The sequence below is a fragment of the Podarcis tiliguerta genome (genome assembly GCF_965153285.1).
Source record: "Podarcis tiliguerta genome assembly, chromosome: 4".
In the NCBI taxonomy this organism is placed as follows: Eukaryota; Metazoa; Chordata; class Lepidosauria; order Squamata; family Lacertidae; genus Podarcis; species Podarcis tiliguerta.
In genome coordinates this window covers 2,643,087-2,665,284 of record NC_139537.1, presented here as the reverse complement: position 1 = coordinate 2,665,284, position 22,198 = coordinate 2,643,087, and the positions used below count along the sequence as shown (strand labels likewise).

Genomic DNA, 22,198 nt, shown 5'->3' with positions numbered 1-22,198 from the left:
GGCAATCTTAATTCCGGCTAGGGATGCATCCAGCCCAGCCTTTCGCATGATGAATTCTGCATATAAGTTAAGTAAGCAGGGAGACAATACACAGCCTTCTATTTAAAACATAGAAGACATGAAAAGTAGACAAATGACACATCACCTCTCCAGATTCTGATACCAACTACCATGTTCTTCCCTTGGCTCATTGTGTGGCCTTGTGGGACAGAGCCATCTCTCTGGTTCCCTCTGTTAGGATATTTCCATTCCACCTTAAAAGGGAGCAGGATGTTTGTGTCACAGCCTGCGTATTTCCTGTTCACAGGATGTTTCTGTTGTGTCTATGCTTTCGCCGAAGCAGGCAGTCATGTTTTCTTTGTTCTGACCAACGCTGAATAAACTTAAATAATGCTCTCCTATGTGCATCTTTCGCTGTGTGAATTCTGTTGATAGAGCGTGCATCAGCTCTGGAATGTGGCAAGCTATATCTGGAGCTCGTGTCGCTAATTGCTGATACTGTATCTACGGGAGATTGATGGATCGCAACGGAGACAACGTGGAGTCATGATGGACTTTGTCTCCCTGGCAGTATCCCAACACCCTCCTCCATCATTTATGCAAGTTCCCTCTGCTGCTACTGCCACCACATGGAGATGGCATTTTTCCAGCCTCTCTCAAACAATGAACACAATGTTATTTTTTCCTCTTTCTTGAAATTTCCTGTCTATTTTAGTCTGATCAGACCCAACTTCACGGCCTCTTAGAAGAATTTTCTCTCCTTTGGAAACATGGAAGACATCTTCAGAAAATTAAGCACGCTTGCATTTAAAGGTAGGCAGCAGCTTCTGAATTTAGAATTAAAGTTTCCAAAGCCAATTTTAAACATGCGGGGGTGGGGGTGGGGGTGGACTTTAAAACTCCAAAACCTATGGCAAAAGTTTTCTTAACATTTCTAAGACTTAGGGTGGAAATCCTATTCACTCCTGAGTTTCATTGAGGTTGCTCTCTCACACACAAGAACAAGAGCAAATATTTCCCGTTTTCTTCATCCCAGTATTGGAGTTAGTGTGCTCATTCTTTCGGTTCCCTCTTTATACTTTTACTACGAGTGGCGTGGAGGGGTTACACCAGCAACTGAGAAAGCTCCCTAGGAGCCTTCTTACTCGCAAGAGGCTGCTTGGTCCACTTCAAAGCATTCACACTTGTATGAACCAACCCGGACCCTACCATCGTCATCCTAGACCAGGCTTGTCCAAAGTCCATCCCGGGGGCCTAATCTGGCCCACCGGTCTGTTTAAGCCAGCTGCTGTGGCAGTTTATTTCCTGGGGTAAAATCCCCCAAAAAAGCTCAACAACTTCAATGCTAAAAAGAAGGTCAATGATTTGGGTCGGCCATCATGCATGTTCACTTCATCAATTCTGGCCCTCTTTGAACAAAGTTTGTACACCCCTGTCATAGACCCTTCTTTGTGTGCCTCCTCCATGAGAGCAGGCCTTTTCTGCAGCGGCTCCCAATTTGGGGAATGTTCTTCCCAGGAAGGCTCACTGGAGGCCTTCATTACATGGTGTTATAGGGGGACCCCTAAACCTTGAAATTAATAAATAGTAGGAATTTGATATTTGGAGTCCTGGAGGGAAGACTGGGGGCCAGTGGAAAAATACAGGCTAAGCTTCCTTTCCAAGCCTGGGCCTCATCTGGGATAGTGGTGTTAACATTTCAAAAGATCTTGATGGCCCATCTGAGAACCTGGTCCTGGGTCCTGGTCCATTGACAGAGCTTGCCATGGTGATGGGTGTACACAAATTAATAATAATAATAATAATAATAATAATAATAATAATAATACCATCACCATTGGCCATGGTGTCCTCCGTCTGAGTTCGGGGTGGGTGACGCCGCTTTGTGGTGCTCCTGGTCCTTTGTGGATGAGCATCTCCACAGGGTGATGCTTGGAAAGTGCCCTTTGACCCATGGAGCCTTCAATATGGGGTTCCTTGGGGTTTGATTTTATCCCCTAGGAAACATGAAACCACTAGGTGGGCTTATCCAGAGATCTGGGGCACGTTGTCAGCAATTTGCTGGTGACACTCAGTTCTCCTTCCCCTTGACATCTGCAGGTCAGGCAGTCAATGCTCTGGAGCAGTGTTTTGCCTCGATAATGGACTGGATAAGAGCCAACAAATTGAAGTGGCGACCTTTGTAGGTCAAGAATTCATCTTGTCAGAGAAGAGAGAGAGAGGGTGGTTTTATGTATTAATTCAAGATTAGACCCAAGAAAGGATTCTTGAGGTGGAAGACACGATAGCTGAGACAAAAATGATAGTGGTTGGTGTCATGTGACAAGCAGTGTCATGTGAGAGCAGAAGCAGCAAAGCAGGCTGGGAAGTGCTGGGACTGCACAACCATTCGGGCCTACTAAAGTTATTCAGGCCTAACTGCTAACTGCGGAGTCGCTCTGACATGTGACTCATTCTCCTTATAAGTAGCAGCCTTTTTCTCTCTGTGTTCTCAGGAAGATTTCAGTCAGAGTCAGTCTTCCTCAGTTGTGAGCAGAGTCAGTATGTCATCTCAGTCAAACTGTTTGGAACCATGTTGCTTACGAAGAAGTTTACTTTAACTCAGTAAAGCTCCTATTCTTTCACTGAAAAACTCTGCATTATTAATTTACGCTGCACGACAGTTGGAATTTATGCCTCAAATGAAAAAAAGTGGATTTTGTAAAGAAGCTTGAAAAATAACTGGTTGAAAAATATGATGGGAAAATAATGTTAATGGTAGACTCCAATGGAATTTTATCGGAGACTTCCGGCAAAGCACTCTCACAATCAGGTTGGGGAAAAGTGCTCCTGCTGGATCGAGCGCCTCCCGATGGCAGCAAGGGAAGGGAAGCACGGGGAGAAGTGACTGCTCCCAAAAAGGTCTGAGAGGACACTTTAGACCACAAAGGGCACCAAACTGCACAAAAAGCTTCAAGCACAAGAGTAGAAGAAGGACTGGAGATCCTCAGCGCAAAAAAACAGGCCAACCTTGCAGCAAGACACCCCAAGGACTGAAGTGTGTAGTGTTGAACTCTCTGTTTTATAAGAGCAGCCGGACCCTGCATCTCAAATAAATAAAATAAGATTCAGACTAAAAAGGAGCTCAAACTAAAAACTCCAAGCTCATGGATGCAGAGGTTATACATTTTTATTAAGAAATCTCGGCCGAAAGTTTAAAAAAATTTACTTACCAGAGATCTGCAGCGACACAATCTATCTAATTGCAATTAAAGAGCTTTACATCAAAGTAAAAAGTGAGGCTTAGCCTCCTGGCTCCTGCATACTAGCTGAAATATTGATGTCGAAGTGAGTAAAACAGATCAGCAAAGTTTAAAAACTGACATAAATCTCTTTTAACGCTGAGATGAAGAGCGGGGCGGGGGATCACTAGATCCCTTCCCCCCAATCCTGGTGCTTGGCTCCATGGAGAATCACTCTGAGCAAAGCCACAGAGAAGGCAAAAGTATTAAAATAGTAAGCAGAACCCAACGGAACCCAAGGGAGCTATAAAGACCTGGCTGAACGTTGTGAACGGCAAAGAAGGGAGCAGGGCCATCTTACACATATCTGGTGCCATGGTGCAAAGCTTCCTCCGGTACCCCCCCCCCCCCATTTTCCTGGCTCTAGAGAGGACGGCGCTGCCGGTGGGGCCGGAGGAAGTGGGCAGCGGCTGGAGGGTGGCTCCTCCAGTGGGGAAGAGGCAGAGGCTGGATGCGTCACCTCCCGGCACAGCTGGCTGCTTTGTGCCGTGGGGGCCATGGCAGACAGAGGCTCCGGGCACGGCGCTGCTTTGACGTGTCATGGTGGAGGCAGGTGTTGTAAATAAAAATATGCCCTTTTCCCGTATGGGATATCCAAGAGCCCATATAGAGTCCTTACATAGGTTCCCTATTGGTAGGAGAAAATAACCGAGGCCAACCAGAGAATATTGAGAAGCAAAGCAGCTAGTAAGCCTGATCTTTACTGATCTGTTGCAACAGGGTGTTCCCCTCACACGCAGGAAAGGAGGCGGACCCACAAAAATGCTGTGCAAGGGCTTATAAAGACTTTTGAAATCCCCATCTTGTAGATCAAGACCACCCCCAGAAACATTATACATACATCACAGAAGGGGTGTAACCTAAGACATTTGCTCAGTTTAGGAATCAAAATGGTTCCCGGTTGGTCTTCCTGTGTTGATCTATGTATGTGCGGTTATGAACATTACCATATACAGTGGTGCCTCGCAAGACGAAAAGAATCCGTTCCGTGAGTCTCTTCGTCTAGTGGTTTTTTCATCCTGCGAAGCAAGCCCATTAGCGGATTAGTGCTATTAGCGGTTTAGCGGCTATTAGCGGCTATTAAAGGCTTAAGGGATTAGCGGATTAGCTGCTAAAAGGCTATTAGTGTCTTAGATCAGCTGATAAGCGGCTTAGATCAGCTGTTGAGCGGCTTAGCGAACAGCTCTTAAGCGGCTTAGGGGCTGGGGAAAAAGGCTGGGAGGGGAAAAAAACCCCCAGGAATCGCAAGACATTTTCGTTTTGTGAAGCAAGCCCATAGCAAATTCGTTTTGCGAAGCACCTCCAAAACGGAAAACCCTTTCGTCTAGCGGGTTTTCCGTCTTGCGAGGCATTCGTCTTGCGGGGCACCACTGTATCTAAGACCATAAAATTCCTATCACACAGGAGAGGGTGGCAGGTGATGGTGGAAGGTGCCACATCCAGCCTCCGCCTCTTCCCTGGCGTGCTGCAGAACTTGGTGCCCTGTGCCACTAGCCTCTATGGGTAAGAAGCCCCTGGAAGGGGGAGGAAAAGAAGAAAAAGACAGGAGAAATGAAAGCATTGAGGAATTGAAGAGAGGGTGGCAAAATGGCGATGACTATAAAGAAAAGAGGAATCATCCATCATCCTTAGCCTGTTTAAAATGGAACCATAGACAAAATAATAGAAGGGTCTGCAGCTCTGACTGCAGTGACACCTAGTGGTGGGGGATGTAAATGCTCTAAATATTATATCCTGCAGTCAACCGGAAGCCGCACCTCAGTTGCCCAACATTTGGGAAGCTGAAGGGGCTTCCGGAATGGATTACGTTCAACAACCAATGTTTGACTGCAATGATAATAATATTTTACTCTTTTAATGATAATAAATAATTATAAAATTATTTATTTATACAACAACAACTGCAGTACGGATTGGGAAAATAAGTAGTGTAACTGATCTGGGGGAAACATTTTCCTGGGTTTATGCATAATGTAGAAGGCTGAATGGGAGGAGTTCTGGAATGCCTGACATCACAAGGGAGGAGGTTCTTAGCCAGTGGGAGGACGAAACACCCTTAAGAAGAAATTAGAGGAAAGATTGTTACATGACAACACCAAGGTATCCAAACAGAAAAAGGTCTGGAGGGTGGAACACTTTCCTTATGAGCTGTGATATTTGCAGGGTCTCATTCCAGGGCCCAAAGGGCACTAAGAGGGAAAATGATCAGGAGCTTTTATAAAGTACTGTACAGATGGTTTTTCTCTTTTAAATACTGTACTAGAACTGTGGGTCAGCCAATGAAACTGACTGGTGGTACATTCTAGGGCTGTGTACAGGTGCTGTCTTGCCAGCGCCCCCTAATGGCTGTTTGGCCAATAGCAACCACCAGACAATCTAGAGGTTCTTAGATTCCACTGGACGGAGGACTGACAGACTCTTAGGTAGAGACAAGCGTTTATTAATTGGTAAACATTAGCAAAGAAATTGATCAGCACTGTAGAATAAGAGTCTAATATAAAGCCAACAGCAACTGGAATAAACTACAGAGCTAGCAATATAACCAATAAGCAAAAAGATCTTAGGCGTCAATAATCATAATACAGATAGAATAGGTAGAGTTCTTCATGTCTCCCCAGCTGATGGAGATTTGGAAGGTTTATCTGGGACACTTCAGACTGGCAGACGGTTGCTCTCTTCACATTCTGGAATGGAGCATAGAACAATATATCACGATCTCCCTGTCTCCTTAAGCTGCTGTCCCTTATCTAGTCCATAGTGAAGGTCTCATGCCAAGCTAGCAAGAGATGTAATTCATGCTGTCATTACATTCCCATCCTTTGATGTAATTACGTTCCCATCCTGCACAGTCCCAATCACCCCACACTGCCAGAGGGAAAGGCGCAGGCCCCATCCCACCCCCAAGGCCGTGGAAGAGGGGCTGAACGCGGGGGGCCCAGCAGGCTGCTCCGGGGGCCTGAGTCAGGCCACACCACCCACCCGGCCCCAACCTGGCCCGTAGCTGTCAACTTTCCCTTTTCCTTGTGAGGAATCCTATTCTGAATAAGGGAATTTCCCTTAAAAAAAGGGAAAAGTTGACAGCTATGTCCTGGCTCTGATGCCGGGAAGGAGGTGCGGGCCGCGGCAAGGCCTAAGCAGGCCCCACCACGGCCCCAATCCCCTGCCCATCCCTGGGGGGGGCATGAAGGTGAGGAACACTTACCTCACCAAGAGCGCAGTCCAGCGATGCATCCAGGAGGAAAAAAACAAAGTGAGCCTGGGCTGAAGAGCACCGGCCTTTTCCTGGCCCTCACCCCACCCCCAACTGGGGCCCATTGTCCTGCTGAGATGGGGGCAGGGTGACAGTCAACCTGCAGCAAGGTGGGTGGCACCTGGCAGGTAAGCCTCACGCTGTGTCGCAAACCCCGCCCACCTCCTGGAGGGGGTGTGAGCAGAAATCACGTTCCCATCCTTTCACTTCTTCTCAAACAGCCACATTCCTTATATTAAAGCTACAGCTACACTGCAAATCAGAAGCACCACATTCTGTTTTCTTCCCTGGTGCCCTGCTCTGATTCAGGGGCCCAGTTTGCCAGTCCAGATCCAGATCCAGATCCAGAAAATGCAAGTCTTTGCAATTCCATTTGCTGGCTCAGATGGCTTCAAAGCGGAATTCGACAACAGGCCTCTTCGTTCTCTTCGCATCAGGTGTCAGGCTGGGTCTTGGCAGACTTGGGGAGCCTGTGTAACAGCTTCCTCTCTGCTTCTTTTCCAGTTCCAACTCATGGTCTTCATTCAATTGGATTTCTATGCATCTTACGGAGCCTGGATCTGGTACTCCATCTTTTCTGATGATCAGCAGGTAGTTCTATAATTAAATGTATATACCTTCCATCAAAGGGACGCAGGTGGCGCAGTGGGTTAAACCACAGAGCCTAGGACTTGCCGATCTGAAGGTCAGCGGTTTGAATCCCCGCGACGGGGTGAGCTCCTGTTGCTTGGTCCCTGCTCCTGCCAACCTTGCAGTTTGAAAGCACGTCAAAGTGCAAGTAGATAAATAGGTACTGCTCCTGCAGGAAGGTAAACGACATTTCCATATGCTGCTCTGGTTCGCCAGAAGCGGCTTAATCATTCTGGCCACATGACCCGAAAGCTGTACGCCGGCTCCCTCGGCCAATAAAGCGAGATGAGCGCCGCAACCCCAGAGTTGTTTGTGACTGGACCTAATGGTCAGGGGTCCCTTTACCTTTACCATCCATCAAGGGTGGTGACCCCCCAGATGTTATTGGTCTACAACTCCCATCGTCCTCAACCATTGACCACGATGTCTGTGATGCAGGGAGTTGGCACCCAGGAAGATAGGAAGACCTCATAGATCCCACAAGATCTATTAAATGGTGAACATCTCAATGGAGTCCTGCAAACGAGATGTCCAGGAGTTTAGAGAGGAATAGGATGCAAAATGAGAATGTGCTATATTACCTAAAACAATTTTCAAAAATGCATTGGAATCCATATAGAGCATTTCTTTTGGTTCAAAACTGAGATTGATCTAGCAAAAGAAAAAGAAAGATCTTTCAGTTATATTGGACTCAACAACCTCTTTACGGGAAAGGATGGTCTAATACTGATAGACCTAATGTGCTCCTAGTGTTATTCTCCAATTGTTCTTGTCTTGTTCTTACTCAGACAAAACCAAGAGGATGGGGAAGCTAGCGCTTGCAAAGCGTGGAGTGTCCAGAAGGAACCTAGCGTCCAGAAAGCGTAAAGCAAAAGCAAATGAAACTGGTGGTCTGTATAAAGCACAGTCACATGGGCTGAGGTTTCTCATAAAGTAGAGGAATGCGCGGGAAAGGGAAGTTGATGGGGAGACGGGCAGGGAGTGGAGCCGGAGTGCCGAGAAAAGCCCACACAGCTCTTTGGGTGCCAGAGGTCCACTAAGCCCCATAGAAACCCCAGGGGTGAGCCTACGCTTTGCTGCTGGCTGCTGTGTTCCTTTCGTGTGTGCAGTCAGGAATGGCTGTACAATTAGGCAGAGTGAGGCAGTTGCCTCAGGTAGCAGGTCTGGGGTGGGTAGAGATGTGTAGACCACACAAGCTGCACTGCACCTCCTCAGTTAGTCTGCTGCCTTATTAGCAACATTGAGATAAGAGCCAATGGCCAGCCCAGCCCAGCTTCTGTATGTGGGATTACATGTTTGAAGGGAGCATCTTGTCATTTGTCTGGGGGGCAGAAAGTAGTGTCAAAGGCTCCTGTCTTCTGATCCAGACATTGGTCAGAAAAGTTTCCTCAAGCAGCAAGGCATCTTGACTTGCTTCCTCCACCTGCTTTTATCCTCCCAAGTGCCCACCCCCTGAACAGTTGAGTATCTCTGGCTGGTGGCTTCCACAGCACATGGAAACCCTTTTTCCTGGAGTGTCAATGGTATGTTGGCTATTGATGGCTAAAGCAGAATTTTCTTTCTTCAAGCATCTGCTATTCAGGACTTGGTTACATTCTTCAAATCTCCAATGGGTGAAAGATTGATCGTACTTGAGATTTTCATCTTTACTGTCATGACACTGATGGTTTTCATTCTGTGTAAGTACACAATTGGCATATGGTTGTGGGCTTTGCTTCAATGCCAATAGCATTTCCAAAAAGAGATGGCAGGATCCACCTTCCATTTACTCCTTTCATCTCTCTTTGATTTTAGGGGGGGGGAGTTACAGCTGTCACCCAGTGAGAGCAATGGCACTGTTTTGTTGAGAGCCAGTGTGGTGTAGTGGTTAAGAGCGGTAGATTCGGGTGAACCAGGTTCGTGTCTCCGCTTCTCCAGACCTTGGGCTAGTCATGCTTCTCTGAAGTCTCTCAGCCCCACTCACCTCACAGAGTGTTTGTTGTGGGGGAGGAAGGGAAAGGAGAATGTTAGCCGCTTTGAGACTCCTGAAGGGGAGTGAAAGTCGGGATATCAAATCCAAACTCTTCTTCTTCTTCAATCTCTTCTTTGTTCTCCCTGAATAAGTGAGTCCCAGCACTTGGAACAGAAGCACAGCCTAACACAAGTCCCTGGGACACCCTGGACAATTCCCTTTCCCAGCTTGCAATTCTCTCCTCCTTTCCCAACTAAATCTCATTTGCTGTGGGAGAGCCCCCATTTCTGGTCCTCGCCAGCCTGCCTTCTGCTAGGGCTCCAGTCTCTTCAAGGAAAGTGTTTGGGGAAAACAGGCTGCAAAGGATAAGGCCATGGCTAATGTGGCTGGATCCATAGCCTACCTAAATATTGAGATATATGCAGGGCTTTTTTCAGCCGGAATTCATCAGGACTCAGTTACGGCCCCTCTCAGGTGGGTGATGTCTCCATTCTAAGAGAACAAGGGAGGCATTAATGGCGAGTTTGAGTGCCTCTTTTTCTAGAAAAATAGCACTGGATAGATGAACACATGGCCTATTTGCCTAGTGAATTCGTTTTTTAAGGGCACTCCAAAGTAAGCAACGCTTGGGGTGAGGAAGTCAAATGATCCAAGAATTTGCATATTTTAAGCATACGGCAGAGCAGGAGGCAGCCTGGCAAAGGCAAGTCTGTAGGACAAAGAGGACAGGTGTATCTAGACACCAAAAATCTAAAGCTCTCTAAGGAAGGCCAACTATCTGGTGAAGAAGTAGCAGGCTAAATGGAAACAGGACTTCAGACCACCAGGGCAGCTTAAATCAAGGCATGGGAACCCTCAATCTAAGGGCTGAGAGCAGAAAATATTAATAGAAGTCATTTTCATGTTTTTGTTGATTTGATTTTTTATTTGCCCTTCTCCCTAAGGACCCGGGGCACGTTATAAGTCGGCAATTTAAATTCTATATTAATAGCAGTTTGAAACCAAGTATCCCCTTCCCCAGCTTATCAGATTAGTGTGCCAGGACACAATTTCTTCATTTCTTTTCTACCTCCCTCCTTCTTAGATCGGAAGGAACTGAAAAAGAGAGAGGAGCTTCAAGTGGCAATGGATATGATACGAACTGTTGTTGTTGGGGCTGATCCAATCTACGAAGACAAGGATGGTAAGCATGTTATATGCACATCCACACTTTTGCTGTAACTCGTTTAAATTAAACAGACTTCAATTCCTGTAGTTAGATTTGGGGTTCATATTGCTTGAGCAATGCATATGTTCAATGAAATTCATCACGCAACAGAGTTCATCACTTTTTCATTGATCAGCAGGAAGAAAAGCAGACGGTTGTGATTCTCACATCTCCCCACTAGAAATGCTGTCCTCCGCCATCACACTGTAACTCACAATGTTTGTGCTAGTGCAAGATTTTAGCACTAGCACAAGGGAACGTTCCCCCCACTTCTCCCTGCATGCCAGCACCAAAGCTGCTCTCCGGGGGGGGGGGGGGCTTTGGAACAGATTGGAGGGAAGGGGGCTGAAGATCGCATTGCACAAGGGAAAATCCTTGCACTGACATCACATCCCACATCATAAAAAGAGTTTCAGTGCCTCTCTTTTCTTAGATCTCACAAAGCATAATTGAAAACTGCAAAGTATTCTTTGCATATTTGGCTTTCCTGTGGAATTCAAGGCAGAATTGGTTTGTGACCCTGTGATTCCCAGCAGAAAAGGGGGACATAGGAGGGGAACATCAGAGATACTTCATGAGCCACTTTTAATATGAGAACAGGATAGTGGATTTCATGGGTCTTTGGTCTGATCCAGCTGCAGGATCTTCAGAGGCTTTTCGTTGGTGATCTCAGCCACAGAGAATCAACTCTGCCCTTATATTCATACGAAATCCACCCTGGAGCTCAGCTTCTTGTCTCAGGCTTGAGTGTTTTTAAGTGTTTGGAAATGGCTTCCTGATATTTGCAGATTGTTATTTCAGATACTCCTGCCTTAAACGGTTTCAAATCTTTTAGACTTAGAAATACTTGCTGCAGCTCAAAACATATCGGAGGAAATGCAGTATTTTGCCAACTTAAATGATCAACTGCAAAAAGAAATTGGTAAGCTACCCTACGATGCTGGGAAATTGTAGCGCAGTGGGAACCTGCCCTGATTCTGCACCAGCTGAAAGCCCCTCCTCTAGCTGAAAACTCTTAGAGCCAGAGCAGAGTGCTGCCCTCCTTCGCATCCAGCCACCCTAGGGAAACATCAGAGATATTCAGATCAGCTCTCCTGGACTGTCAAAATGCTTTGCAAACAAGTCACAGAAAGCTGCTCTCGGTTCTGTCATCTCTTTTGGGCCAGACTCTAGCAGGCCCTGCACTACCCGGGAAAGCTCTGCTGGATGGCACAATGGAGGAAGCAAAGCAAGCCTTCTTTGTAGCCTTCACTGCCACTTGGTAGGCTCGATGATGAGCCCTCACCAGTGGTCGATTGCATTCAACCAGATGTTTCCTCCACTCGCGTAAAAGCCATCTCCCAGCATCTTTCTTCGCCCTAAGCTCTGCAGTATACCAGGGGGCCAAACAGGCTGCATGAAGCAGGAATGGGCACTCAGGGCCAATCATGTCAATGGCCCAAGCCAAGGCAGAGGGCCCTCTGGGTAGTTGCACCCAGTGGCATAGCGTGGGGGGTGCGGGGGGGGGGCGGCCGCACCGGGCGCAACATCTGGGGGGGCGCGCTCTCACTCGCAGCTCTCTGCCCCTACCTGGCTCACTCACTCTCTCTCACTTCAGTGCTGGCTGTGCGAATCCGATCTGAGCCGCCGGGTCGCCGCCCACTGTGGAGGGGAGGGGGCCAGGCGTGTGGTGCGGTGCGGAGCAGAGAGAGAGCGAGGGACTATCTGGGGGAGGGACAGTGCAGCGGGGGGGGGGCGAATTACTTGCCTTGCCCCGGGTTAGGGGGCGCAAATTACTTGCCTTGCCCCGGGTGCTGACAACCCACGCTACGCCACTGGTTGCACCCGCCCTGTGGAACGCCCTCCCACCAGATGTCAAGGGGAAAAACAACTATCTGACTTTCAGAAGACATTTGAAGGCAGCCTTGTTCAGGGAAGGTTTTAATGGTTGGTGTCCGATTCTGTTTTAATTTGTTGGAAGCTGCCCAGAGTGGCTGGGGGAAACCCAATCTGATGGGCAGCATATAAATAAAGTATTATTATTATTATTATTATTATTATTATTATTATTATTATTAGGTTGTTCCAGAGCTTGGCCAAAGTTCGGCAGGAGCACCAAAATCCCCCAGAGCCATTTTGGAAGTCCACTGGATCCATCCTGTCAGCTCAGGCAGGGAGACTGCTGGGCAGCAAACTGGATGGTAAACCAGCAGACTCCCTCCTCTGTCCCAGTTGCCCAGTGCCAGCAACACACACCCTAGGTTCCCCTCCCCCCTCCCCAAGTGGACAGAGAGCCTGGAGAGAGAAAGAGAATTTTGATAAACCACAGCTACTTCCCCTCCCCAACCTTCAAATCTGCCCTGATGCTGCCCTGAGTATCCAGATTTTTAACAAATAGGCGAGGCCCCAGAGGTTCAGATAAGGCCTGTGAGGGGACGTACATCTTTTGTCTATTCCCTCAAATAAAAGCTTCTTGACTGCGTTCCTTTTCCAGCTCTCCCCACCGAGATATTTACTGCAGCACCAGCATGGGTTGAAGCGTTAATGTTGTTCTTGTTTTCATCTTTCTGAGCTTCCTAGATGAATATATGTTATCACGTGGCCACAGGAATGAACTTAACAAAAATAACTGGAATCTGCACAGACAAACAAGGTGGTCCCCATTAAATTCCCTATTTCCCCCCTCTACTTCCTCCATACACGGCTTGACTCAAAGATACCCTTCTTGAAAACTTGAACACTGGCTGGGTCATATATGAAAGGACCTTCTATTGGTTTTCTATTGAGATAGGCTCATGGACGGATGCCCAAAAAAATTGTGAGCAGGAGGGCGCCAGGCTCATTTCCGTGGAAACAAGGGAAGAACAGGTGAGCATCATCACTATCCATTCAAGAAGCTCCAATCCCTCTGTATGCAGCCAAGACAGCAACTCCATCAGTCAAGCCAAGGGGTGGGTGGGGCAGGGAGCAGCTGCTACCATCTGGACTCACTGAGGTTTCTTGGAGCTGCTGAGCTCTAATAGTCAGGAAGGAGGTCTTGAAGGAGGTGAAGGAGGAGGTACCTGAGGGGCATCTATCCCTTGGCTTGCTGGTAAATTCTTCCTCTACTCTGTGAGATGTACTGAGTGCTTAGAAAGAAGGCTTCGCTCACCACCCTAACCCTCTGGCATGAGAGTGTCATGGAGATGACTCTAGAGGAGCTTGCAAGGTGTATCCCTCTCCCAGCACTCTCTTAGCCCTGGTAGAGGAGCCACTGGGCTGCTACACGGCACAGACATGGGTGAGACTCCATCATCATGCCATCAAGTATCCCACAAGCAGACTGATTCCAGTGTCAAACATGGCGGCAGAAATTGGAGTATTTGCCACACAGGTGACTGTCCTGCTAGGTGGTTCCAAGACCAACTGTTCTATGGCACAGTCATTTACAGCATTTGGAAATTTTAACTCTGTGTCATGACTGGAAGACATATGTAGCTAGTCTCGGTGAGGGCAGGTGAAGTTACCCTTCCCTACAATATTTCCTCTTTGGGATGCTTCCTTGCTTCCATCATCATCATAATTGTGATCAGGGGGACAATCCCACATCCACTGGACGAAATTATTCTCGGTGATGGGAATACTATGTATAGTTTTGATCGCTGCTTCCTCAATATATGTGGATTGGACCTTCAAATGTGACACCTGCTGCTTTTAAAATGTGCTTGTTTTATGCATGTTGAATTTATGTCAAGGGCTATAGTCTCCTAGAGAAAAGGACATTGTCTTAAAAGATTTTATTTGTTCTTTCTGCACCCCTTCCCTAGTATTTTATAAACAAGCAAGTAGAAAGACATCAAAAGTTTTTTTGGATTGGAGTCTTTAAAGACAAGGGAAAGAAATGGTCGTGGCTGTCGGGAATGGAGGCTGCCGTCCAGTAAGTTTCCGAAGAAACATTTGTTAATGGCGTGCATTCCAAAAAGTTGCGGGTTCTGTGTACATAACTGATCTGTTCACCCTCCAAATATATTTTGCCATGCCCTTTTCTCTGCTACCAAAGATCTGCCTATGTGCTCCTCCACATCATTGTCCAGGTGAGCAACTGCTTCTTCTCACAAGGTTGGAGTGAATGTGGTGATTCAGAAGATGGTGAGGGCATTCTTTTCAATGGTTTGTGCTGCTTAGCTCAGCTGCAAAAGGACTTGCAGGAACCTAAACTGAGCAACACTCTCTGTAGGAAAATATTTCTACAGTTGTCTGCTAAACAGTCTGAATAACTAGCAATCTCAGAACTAAAATAATAGGAGCAGAGGAGTCAAGTGTGTGAGAGAGCGTAGTTCACGTCACTCTCTTGGATAGAATCATAGACGCATAGAAATTTAGGGTTGGATAAGACCCCAAGGGTCATCTAGTCCAACCCCTGCAAAGCAGGAATCACTGACAGATCCGCAATAGTTTTGGGTTGTTTAAGACAGTTCATGGTTCCCTTTAAGTACCTTACAGTTATTTTCAACCCGTGTTGATGGATTGACAAGGTCAGAGTAAGATCTCACGCATCCACAGCTTGGTAGTAGAACAGTGAGCTGGTCTGGCATTTATTACCAAGACTGAATTAACAGAGGGTCGCTTTTACCTGGAACAAAATCCAGTGGCATTCATCTCCATTGATGCACCCAATACTAATCACTTAACCTTTTTGGCAAAGGTATTGAGTAAAGTTCACAAACGGCCATTGGAGTTGGATAATACCAGCTGGGAACTTAAACCCTGTATGCCAGTGGTTCCCAGTTAGCTAAGTAGTACAGACCCCTTCTTCTTCAGAAGCCAAGACCCATGGGCCCCTTTACCTTTGAACATTTGGATATCTCTTTGGCAGTTTTTGTTATGTGAATGGTGTAATGGAGCCGCTGGGTGGGTGGTCCTTGGACCTCCAATTGGTGAATCACTGCTGTGATGTGAACTTAGACTTGATCAAAGGGCAGATCCAACCCAAGCATCTCATGGGAGTAAAAGAACACCTACTACACCATCATTACTAATATCAATTGAATAGATTCATGGAGAGTTAAAAATGGGGGAGTTATAGAATACATTTACCACAGAATTTTAGTGTTCTGTAGTGGGACTTTTAGTGTTTTAGTTCTGTAATGGGAAGACAGGAGTGCCTGGCTTGCTCTGGTCCATGGGGTCACGAAGAGTTGGACACGACTAAATGACTAAACAACAACAGTGGGACTTGATTCAATATACAATGGACACTGGAGAATGCAAGGCCTTACTAGAAGTGACAATAAGCATGGGGCTACCAACTATGGATAATTGATTAGAGTAAATATATATATATGAGAGAGAAATCATATCATTCCAACCATCTCTAGAATGGCTTTGTGGTTATAGATTATATTTTGTATTTCAGTTGTAGACTTAGCTATTTTTGTTTCTGTATAGCGTCATTGCCATCCTTTTGCATAAGGTGGGTGATAGATGTGAGAGGAGGTGGATTATGGCAGATGCACATCTAACAAAGTTTTTATTTGCTCAGAACAATCACTACTGTGCTAGCTTTGCTACGAGAGAGTAAGGATCTCTCAGCACCCAAAACGGTTCACAGCAGATCTGAGGAGGATGTGGGTGCAGATGGAGAGGAGAGAGGGGCGGTTCTGTTGCAGAAATGGAAATCCTGGCTATAGCAGAAGTACTGCATGGGATACTACACAAAATTGTTAAATAAAGTGACTGCAAGTTCTTGTGTGTACCACTGAGCCTCCCACAGTGACACCCTCAATTATTTTTTGTAGTTTCCTATGAGGAATCACGTCATTTCAGAAGAAAATAGTCTTGACGCACAGTTGTGGTTCTTTTGTTCTTTTACGTGGTTAGAATTCTAAAATCTGGGGAGAAAAATCCATCACGATTGTGGGTGGATGTGAAGAGAGAAAGAGCTGAACATCTTTTTAATGGTAGAAGACATGGGGAGCGGGTGAGGAAGTAGACATCCAATCTTGATTGATCAGTCCTGCTTTTCTTTTCTTTTCAGCTACTGGAATTACTATGAGCCAAATTATGAAGCGAACCATGACTGTGTTGCAGTGTCCTATGAGTGCTACTATGGAAAATGCTGGATGGCATTCGAATGTGATCTACAAATACACTATATTTGTAAGAAGGTGCCTAATGATGCTTGGCTCTAAGAAGACACCTTAAGATGAACGTAACTGGATCCCATGATCACCACACAAAACCAAAACCAAGAGATCACCCCACGGTTTTAATGCACAATCCACACCCTGCCACCTTGATTATGGGACTCTCTGGCATCAACCCTCAACACACATCAAAAAGACCTTAATCTGCAAGCTCAAACATAGATGGCTACGAAAATAAAGAATGGAAGGGTCCAGTCATGGCCTGTTTTTTGTTTAATGTCTTTATTTGCAATGTATGCCAGTATTTGTTTCCTTACTCTGTGTGTTGATGCCCCATTGCCCCTTCTGATCTCCATGGTCGCTACCTTACAAGGCACATAAGGACAACCATGCATGCCAAGCAATGAGAATGGGGGCCAGCCAGCGCCTGTGTCACAGTCTGGTTCACGGGCGACCAAAGTCCCGGCAGGGGATGTCGGGACCGGGGGCAAGATGGTGGGGTGGGAGCAGGAACGGGGGTCCAGAAGCCAGGAGTCAGGAAGCCAAGGGTCAGGAAGCAAGGAGTCACGAAGTCAGAGGTCTGAGGATCAAGAAGCAAGAAATCGAGAAGCCAAGAGTCTGAGGGTCAGAGAACCAAGAGTCAAGAAGCCAAGGCTCAGGAAGCAAGAAGCCAAATGCAGCAAGGCAGGAAGCGTGTTGCTGTGGCAAAGAGCCGAAGGGAAATGCTGACCTTATATCTCTTCCCGGCTCTTGCCACCAAGTGTTGTGAGTTACCAGTCGGCCTCACCTGTGTGGCTGCACCTTGCCTCTTCAGAACAAACTTGGGAAGGCCCCAGTCCTGCAAAGTCCTATTGGTCACAGGGCTTGGCTCCTGCACGCACACCTGACAGCCTGGTGTCCCCTTCTAGCAGGCTAATCACAAACACAATTTTGGCTTCATCATTGGGACATTCCGGTGCTCTTACTCAATAATCATAATCATAATCATAAATTTTTATTTATATCCTGCCCTCCCCAGCCAAAGCTGGGCTCAGAGTGGCTAACAATAGTAAAATAATTCAGCATTCTAAAATCAATTCATTCTAAAATCAGTTCAAATCAAATTGATGGCAACCAATCAGCTAGAGTTCTGTGAAGAATTACCAAAGGAGGGGGTCAGGCTGTCCCCTGACCAAAGGCCTGGTGGAACAGCTCCATCTTGCAGGCCCTGCGGAAAGATGCCAAGTCACGCAGGGCCCTAGTCTCTTGTGACAGAGCGTTCCACCAGTTCGGGGCCACAGCCGAAAAAGCCCTGGCTGTAGTTGAGGCCAGCCTAACCTCTCTGTGGCCTGGGACCTCCAAGGTGTTTTTGTTTGAAGACCGTAAGGTCCTCCGTGGGACGTATCAGGAGAGGCGATCCCGTAGGTAGAAGGGTCCTAGGCCATATAGGGCTTTAAAGGTTAAAACCAGCACCTTGAACCTGATTCTGTACTGGGCAACAAACACATTGAACTGCTCTTGGTTTCTTCAGAACCTGGGAAGGGGCAAGACTGGGGTCCACACCAGTGTAGGCACAGCACTGGCAACATGTGGCGCTGCTTTCATGGCATTCATGGTGGCAGGGGCGCCAACTTGAATAAAATATTACCTGCTCCACACACATCATTTGAATGGCAATGCCCATCAAATATTTGGTGGCCCTCTCAAGTATTTTATTGGGTGTGGGCCAAGGGACCTCTGCCCCTAGGAGTTAGCTCCTTTGTACAATAGCCGTCAGCTGAGTTAAATAACATTAGATTCTGCTGTTCTGAATCACACCTTTACAAGAATCACACCTTTACAAGAATCACACCTTTACAAGATAGTGGTGGAGGAGGGGGGAGTGAGGGAGCAGCCTGCAGAGACCTCCCTGGAAAGTTTGGCAGATCCTCCTTCTCCAAGGGCTCGTCAGTCACTCCGCCTTCAGGAACAGAGAATGTAGAGGAGTGTGATTCCCGGGACCTTCTGTAGGCACTCAGGATGTTGTTGGGGATGGAAGAGGTGGTCTTCAGAGCAGGCAACATCTCCTTTGCATGGAGACCTGGATTCTTTGTCTTGCAACCAGAAGACTGATACAAACTTGCTTGTTCTTCTTGTCTTCGGTGCTGCCAGGGGAGGAGAGGCTTCTCCACTCCTGACATTCATTGACAAAAGGATATCATTGTCATGGCTTGGGTCTCTCCCACCGACGCCAGACAACTCCGCCAGTCAATTATTTCAGATTTATTGCTCAAAGAAACCAAAACATGACGGAGCTCAGCTACTCAGCGTCATTCCCCAAGGAAGCAGTTGCTGGGACTGAGCTCCACCCCCGTTTTCCTCCAGCAGGAAAACCCCCACCGTCCTTTCCTTTTCGGGCCTCTTGCAAAGTCTCAAGAGCCTACAAGTTTTTGGAGAGGCTACTGCCTGTCTTTCTCTGTCTGATTCACTGCTTGAGCTGCCTAATCTGTTCCCTCTGTCTGCCAGCGTTCCCGCTTCCTGTCAGCGAAGGGACATAGCTGACAATCATCTTGGTACTATATATTTATACTTGGTAGTATATATGATACTTGTGTCTTTGCTGAGCAGGCATGCTAACAATCCTACAGTTAAGGATCGGGAAGCACTGAAACGCATAGCATGTTACCTGAAAGGGACTATGCACTACAGATAGATGCACTAATCAGGAGTCTGGAGGTCTCGAGATATTTGCAGATGCAAGTTTTGGAAGTGACACCATGGATGGCAAAAGCCCTTCTGGAGCCCTTCTACATGTACAACCTGTGTCTGTCTGACTGGTTGTGCAAGAAGCAAACGAGTGAGTTTAAGTTCCTGTGAAGCTGAACTTAACGCACTTAATGCACTGTCATATTCACTTTTGGGTTGGGAATGGTTGTTGCAATTGTGTGAGGACATAAAGATTGATGTGAGATGTCCTATACAGGTTTATCAAGACAACAGGTCATGTTTGTCTTTGCTAACGTCTGAGGGATGTAAGCAAAGAACCAAGTACTTGCAGATTAAATTACATTGTGCAAGGGAATGTATCCAGAAGGGACTCATTCAGATCTCCTACATGTCAGGAAAAGAGATTCCTGTAGATCTGTTGTCAAAAGTTGTTCCCAGAGAACAGCTTGATGTATGGGGTTGCAGTTGTGCTGAAGGATTGCAGCAGTGGGTACATGGAAAGGGGGAGGATGTTGGTTTTCCATTCCCCCGCTGTGCAGACGTGTGGGATTGTTTTAGTCACGTCTGTGTTTTACATTCCAGCACTGATTGTTGGAGTCTTGTGAACAGAAGCTCCGTTCTGTATTTTTTTTTTTGTTCTCTCCTCTCCGGGAGCAAGAAGGAGAGGAGCCATGTTTTCCTTTGTCCTGATTGTGTATATAAATAAAGTAGCTTAGTACTCACACCCCAGAGCCTGGCTTCTGCTGATGTTCTCTCTTTGCTAATGTGTGCTCAGTGTCTCTGGACATGAGTCACAGAATCTCGTCAGGGAAGAAGATTGATGGATCCCAGATGAGAAGAGCAGGCTGGCACGTATAATGTCGTTTGCCTGGTCGCCCGCCCTGCCTAACGGCAACTACGCCAACATCCTGCTGGCCTGCCTCTACCTCCTCCTGCCGCCCATGGTGAACCCTGTTGTCAGGGATCTGTTTGCAGGGGAGGGGGGAGAGACAGAAATGTACAGAGAGCCGCCCCCCCTCTGCTGAGCAGCTGCACTTCGTCAGAGTCAGGGAAGGAAGGGGCAGCTTTCAGGAGACACGGAAGATGAGAGAGAGCGGAGCCAAAAAACTGCGACCAAGGAAAGGAACGAACAGTTTACGTCGCTTAGTTTTCCACGTAAGGGAAAAAAACGGAGAGGGGGGCTTCCAGGTCTTTTTTGCTGGAGGGGGAATAGGAGGGGGGCACTTCCGGATTCTGCTTTTGAAACTTCTGCACTGTACATAAGTTTGCACTCAATAAATCCTGGAAAAGACAGGCTGGAGTCCTGGGCTCTTATCTTCGCAAGGATCCACACTCGCTTTCTGACACCCGGAGTTTGTGGGGTGAAGACCCAGCAGATCCTCCAGAGGGTGCTTGGACTTTTAGACCAATGGCGAAAGGGGCCTGCAAACCACTAGACACCTCCTTGCCCTCCTGGGTGCCAAGCCGGGCTCTGCCAGTCATGGTGCCTCTCCCACAACACTGGCATTTGGGCGGAAACCACGAGAGGGGGCCACAAATGTTTGCTTTCGTTTTATTTATCTCATGTCTGTTTCCAGTTATTTTATTAGTAAATAGGGTAAGCCAAAGGTTCTCTCCATATGAACCTTATGAGACTTGTGGCTGCTTCCGGATCCAGCCGAGACTCAGGCACTCAGTGGCTGGAAGTGCCTTTGAGCAACTGCAGATGGTTCCACATTCCAGGACCGGGAGAGCCTGGCCTCATGCCTTCGTTTCTTCAAGGCTGGATGACCACAGTGCCCTCCTTGTGGGGCATCCCTTGCGCTTGGTCCAGAAGCTTCAGCCGGTGCAGAATGCTGCAGCACGATTGCTGTCAAAGCGAGGCCTTCTCGGCATATGACCCTTTGGCTCAGAGGGCATCACTGGTTCACTAAATTTACTTTTCAAAACATCCCCCAAATTATGCATTTCCCATGAGTCCGTTAGGCCAGTTTAGATGCATTCTTTTGTAATGTTAGCTTAATTGTAGTTACTGAAAACCAGACTTTCTCAATTTATTCAGATATAGTGCTTTCTAAACAAATGCATATAATTTCCTCTTCCAGAAATGCTTAATTGTGAATTCAAGGGACACGGACGTCTTTACGGACAGAGATGACAAGACAGCTTTCCAGATTAGTTAGCTGGGAGTCAGACAGTTGGCAGAGTGGCATTGGGCTCGCTAAGATGCCAGCTACTACAGGAATTGCTTTCTTGAGCCTTTTTAGCACTGCAATACCATTTCTTTAAAAAATCAAAAAGGTTGATTTTTAAGTCATGGCAGAGTGTGAGCAAATACTCCACATTTGCCAAGCTTTCAGGAGCAGGACCAAGGGGTGAAATGAAGCCCCCCAGATCCCCAAAGTTTGAGGGAAAGGGTCTATCTCCCTTCTTCCTTATCAGTTCTTTCCACCTAAGAAATGGGAAGAAAGCAGCTGCTCATGCTAAGCGCAGGGTTTGTTGGGTTGGAGATTAATGAGCTGACAAGGGTATGATTTGTCAGCAATGAATATGATTTGTTCTTATCTGTAAGTGAAGCCACATTTGAAACAATACAGAAGCAGTCAAAGGGAATTTCCCAGGAAGTCTTTTATTCAATCTCACCTGCGATCATATATGCTGAACACACAGAAACACATAGATAATGTGAAATAACTGGGAGTTAAAGGTAAAGGTAAAGGTACCCCTGCCCGTACGGGCCAGTCGTGTCCGACTCTAGGGTTGTGCGCCCATCTCACTTAAGAGGCCGGGGGCCAGCGCTGTCCGGAGACACTTCCGGGTCACGTGGCCAGCGTGAAGAAGCTGCTCTGGCAAGCCAGCACCAGCGCAGCACACGGAAACGCCGTTTACCTTCCCTCTATAAAGCGGTACCTATTTATCTACTTGCACCCGGGGGTGCTTTCGAACTGCTAGGTGGGCAGGAGCTGGGACCGAAAGATGGGAGCTCACCCCGCCGCGGGGATTCGAACCGCCAACCATGCGATCGGCAAGCCCTAGGCACTACAGACTCCAAATAACACTCAACACATGCAAGCAGATTAATGCAATAGTACATATGATTTCCCCACTTCC

The 22,198-nt window shown here is 47.1% G+C and overlaps 2 protein-coding genes across 5 annotated transcripts in view; one reads left to right on the top strand and one right to left on the bottom strand.

Moving 5' to 3' along the window:
• The window catches only part of LOC310675535 (uncharacterized protein), a 42,056-nt gene extending 38,474 nt beyond the window's left edge, over positions 1-3,582 (bottom strand). The window contains exon 1 of the mRNA XM_083436342.1: positions 1,836-3,582. The gene's annotated coding sequence lies outside the window, so the exon portion shown is untranslated. The remainder of the gene's footprint in view (positions 1-1,835) is intronic.
• Positions 3,583-4,763: 1,181 nt separating this feature from the next.
• LOC310675758 (CD209 antigen-like protein D) lies at positions 4,764-16,681 on the top strand. Of its 4 annotated transcripts, XM_083436822.1 has the most exons (9): positions 5,299-5,381; positions 7,036-7,122; positions 7,950-8,051; positions 8,730-8,840; positions 10,197-10,295; positions 11,155-11,241; positions 13,015-13,166; positions 14,105-14,214; positions 16,315-16,681. In XM_083436822.1, the coding sequence occupies exons 3-9, from the start codon at positions 7,964-7,966 to the stop codon at positions 16,466-16,468; spliced, it is 801 nt and encodes a 266-aa protein (XP_083292948.1). In that variant the 5' UTR covers positions 5,299-5,381; positions 7,036-7,122; positions 7,950-7,963; the 3' UTR covers positions 16,469-16,681. The 4 variants fall into 4 exon arrangements, with proteins under 4 accessions (XP_083292949.1, XP_083292947.1, XP_083292950.1 ...); XM_083436823.1 differs by lacking the exons at positions 5,299-5,381; positions 7,036-7,122 and adding an exon at positions 4,764-4,784 and having other exon boundaries at positions 13,090-13,166; XM_083436821.1 differs by lacking the exons at positions 5,299-5,381; positions 7,036-7,122 and adding an exon at positions 4,765-4,784.
• The last annotated feature ends 5,517 nt before the right edge of the window (positions 16,682-22,198 follow it).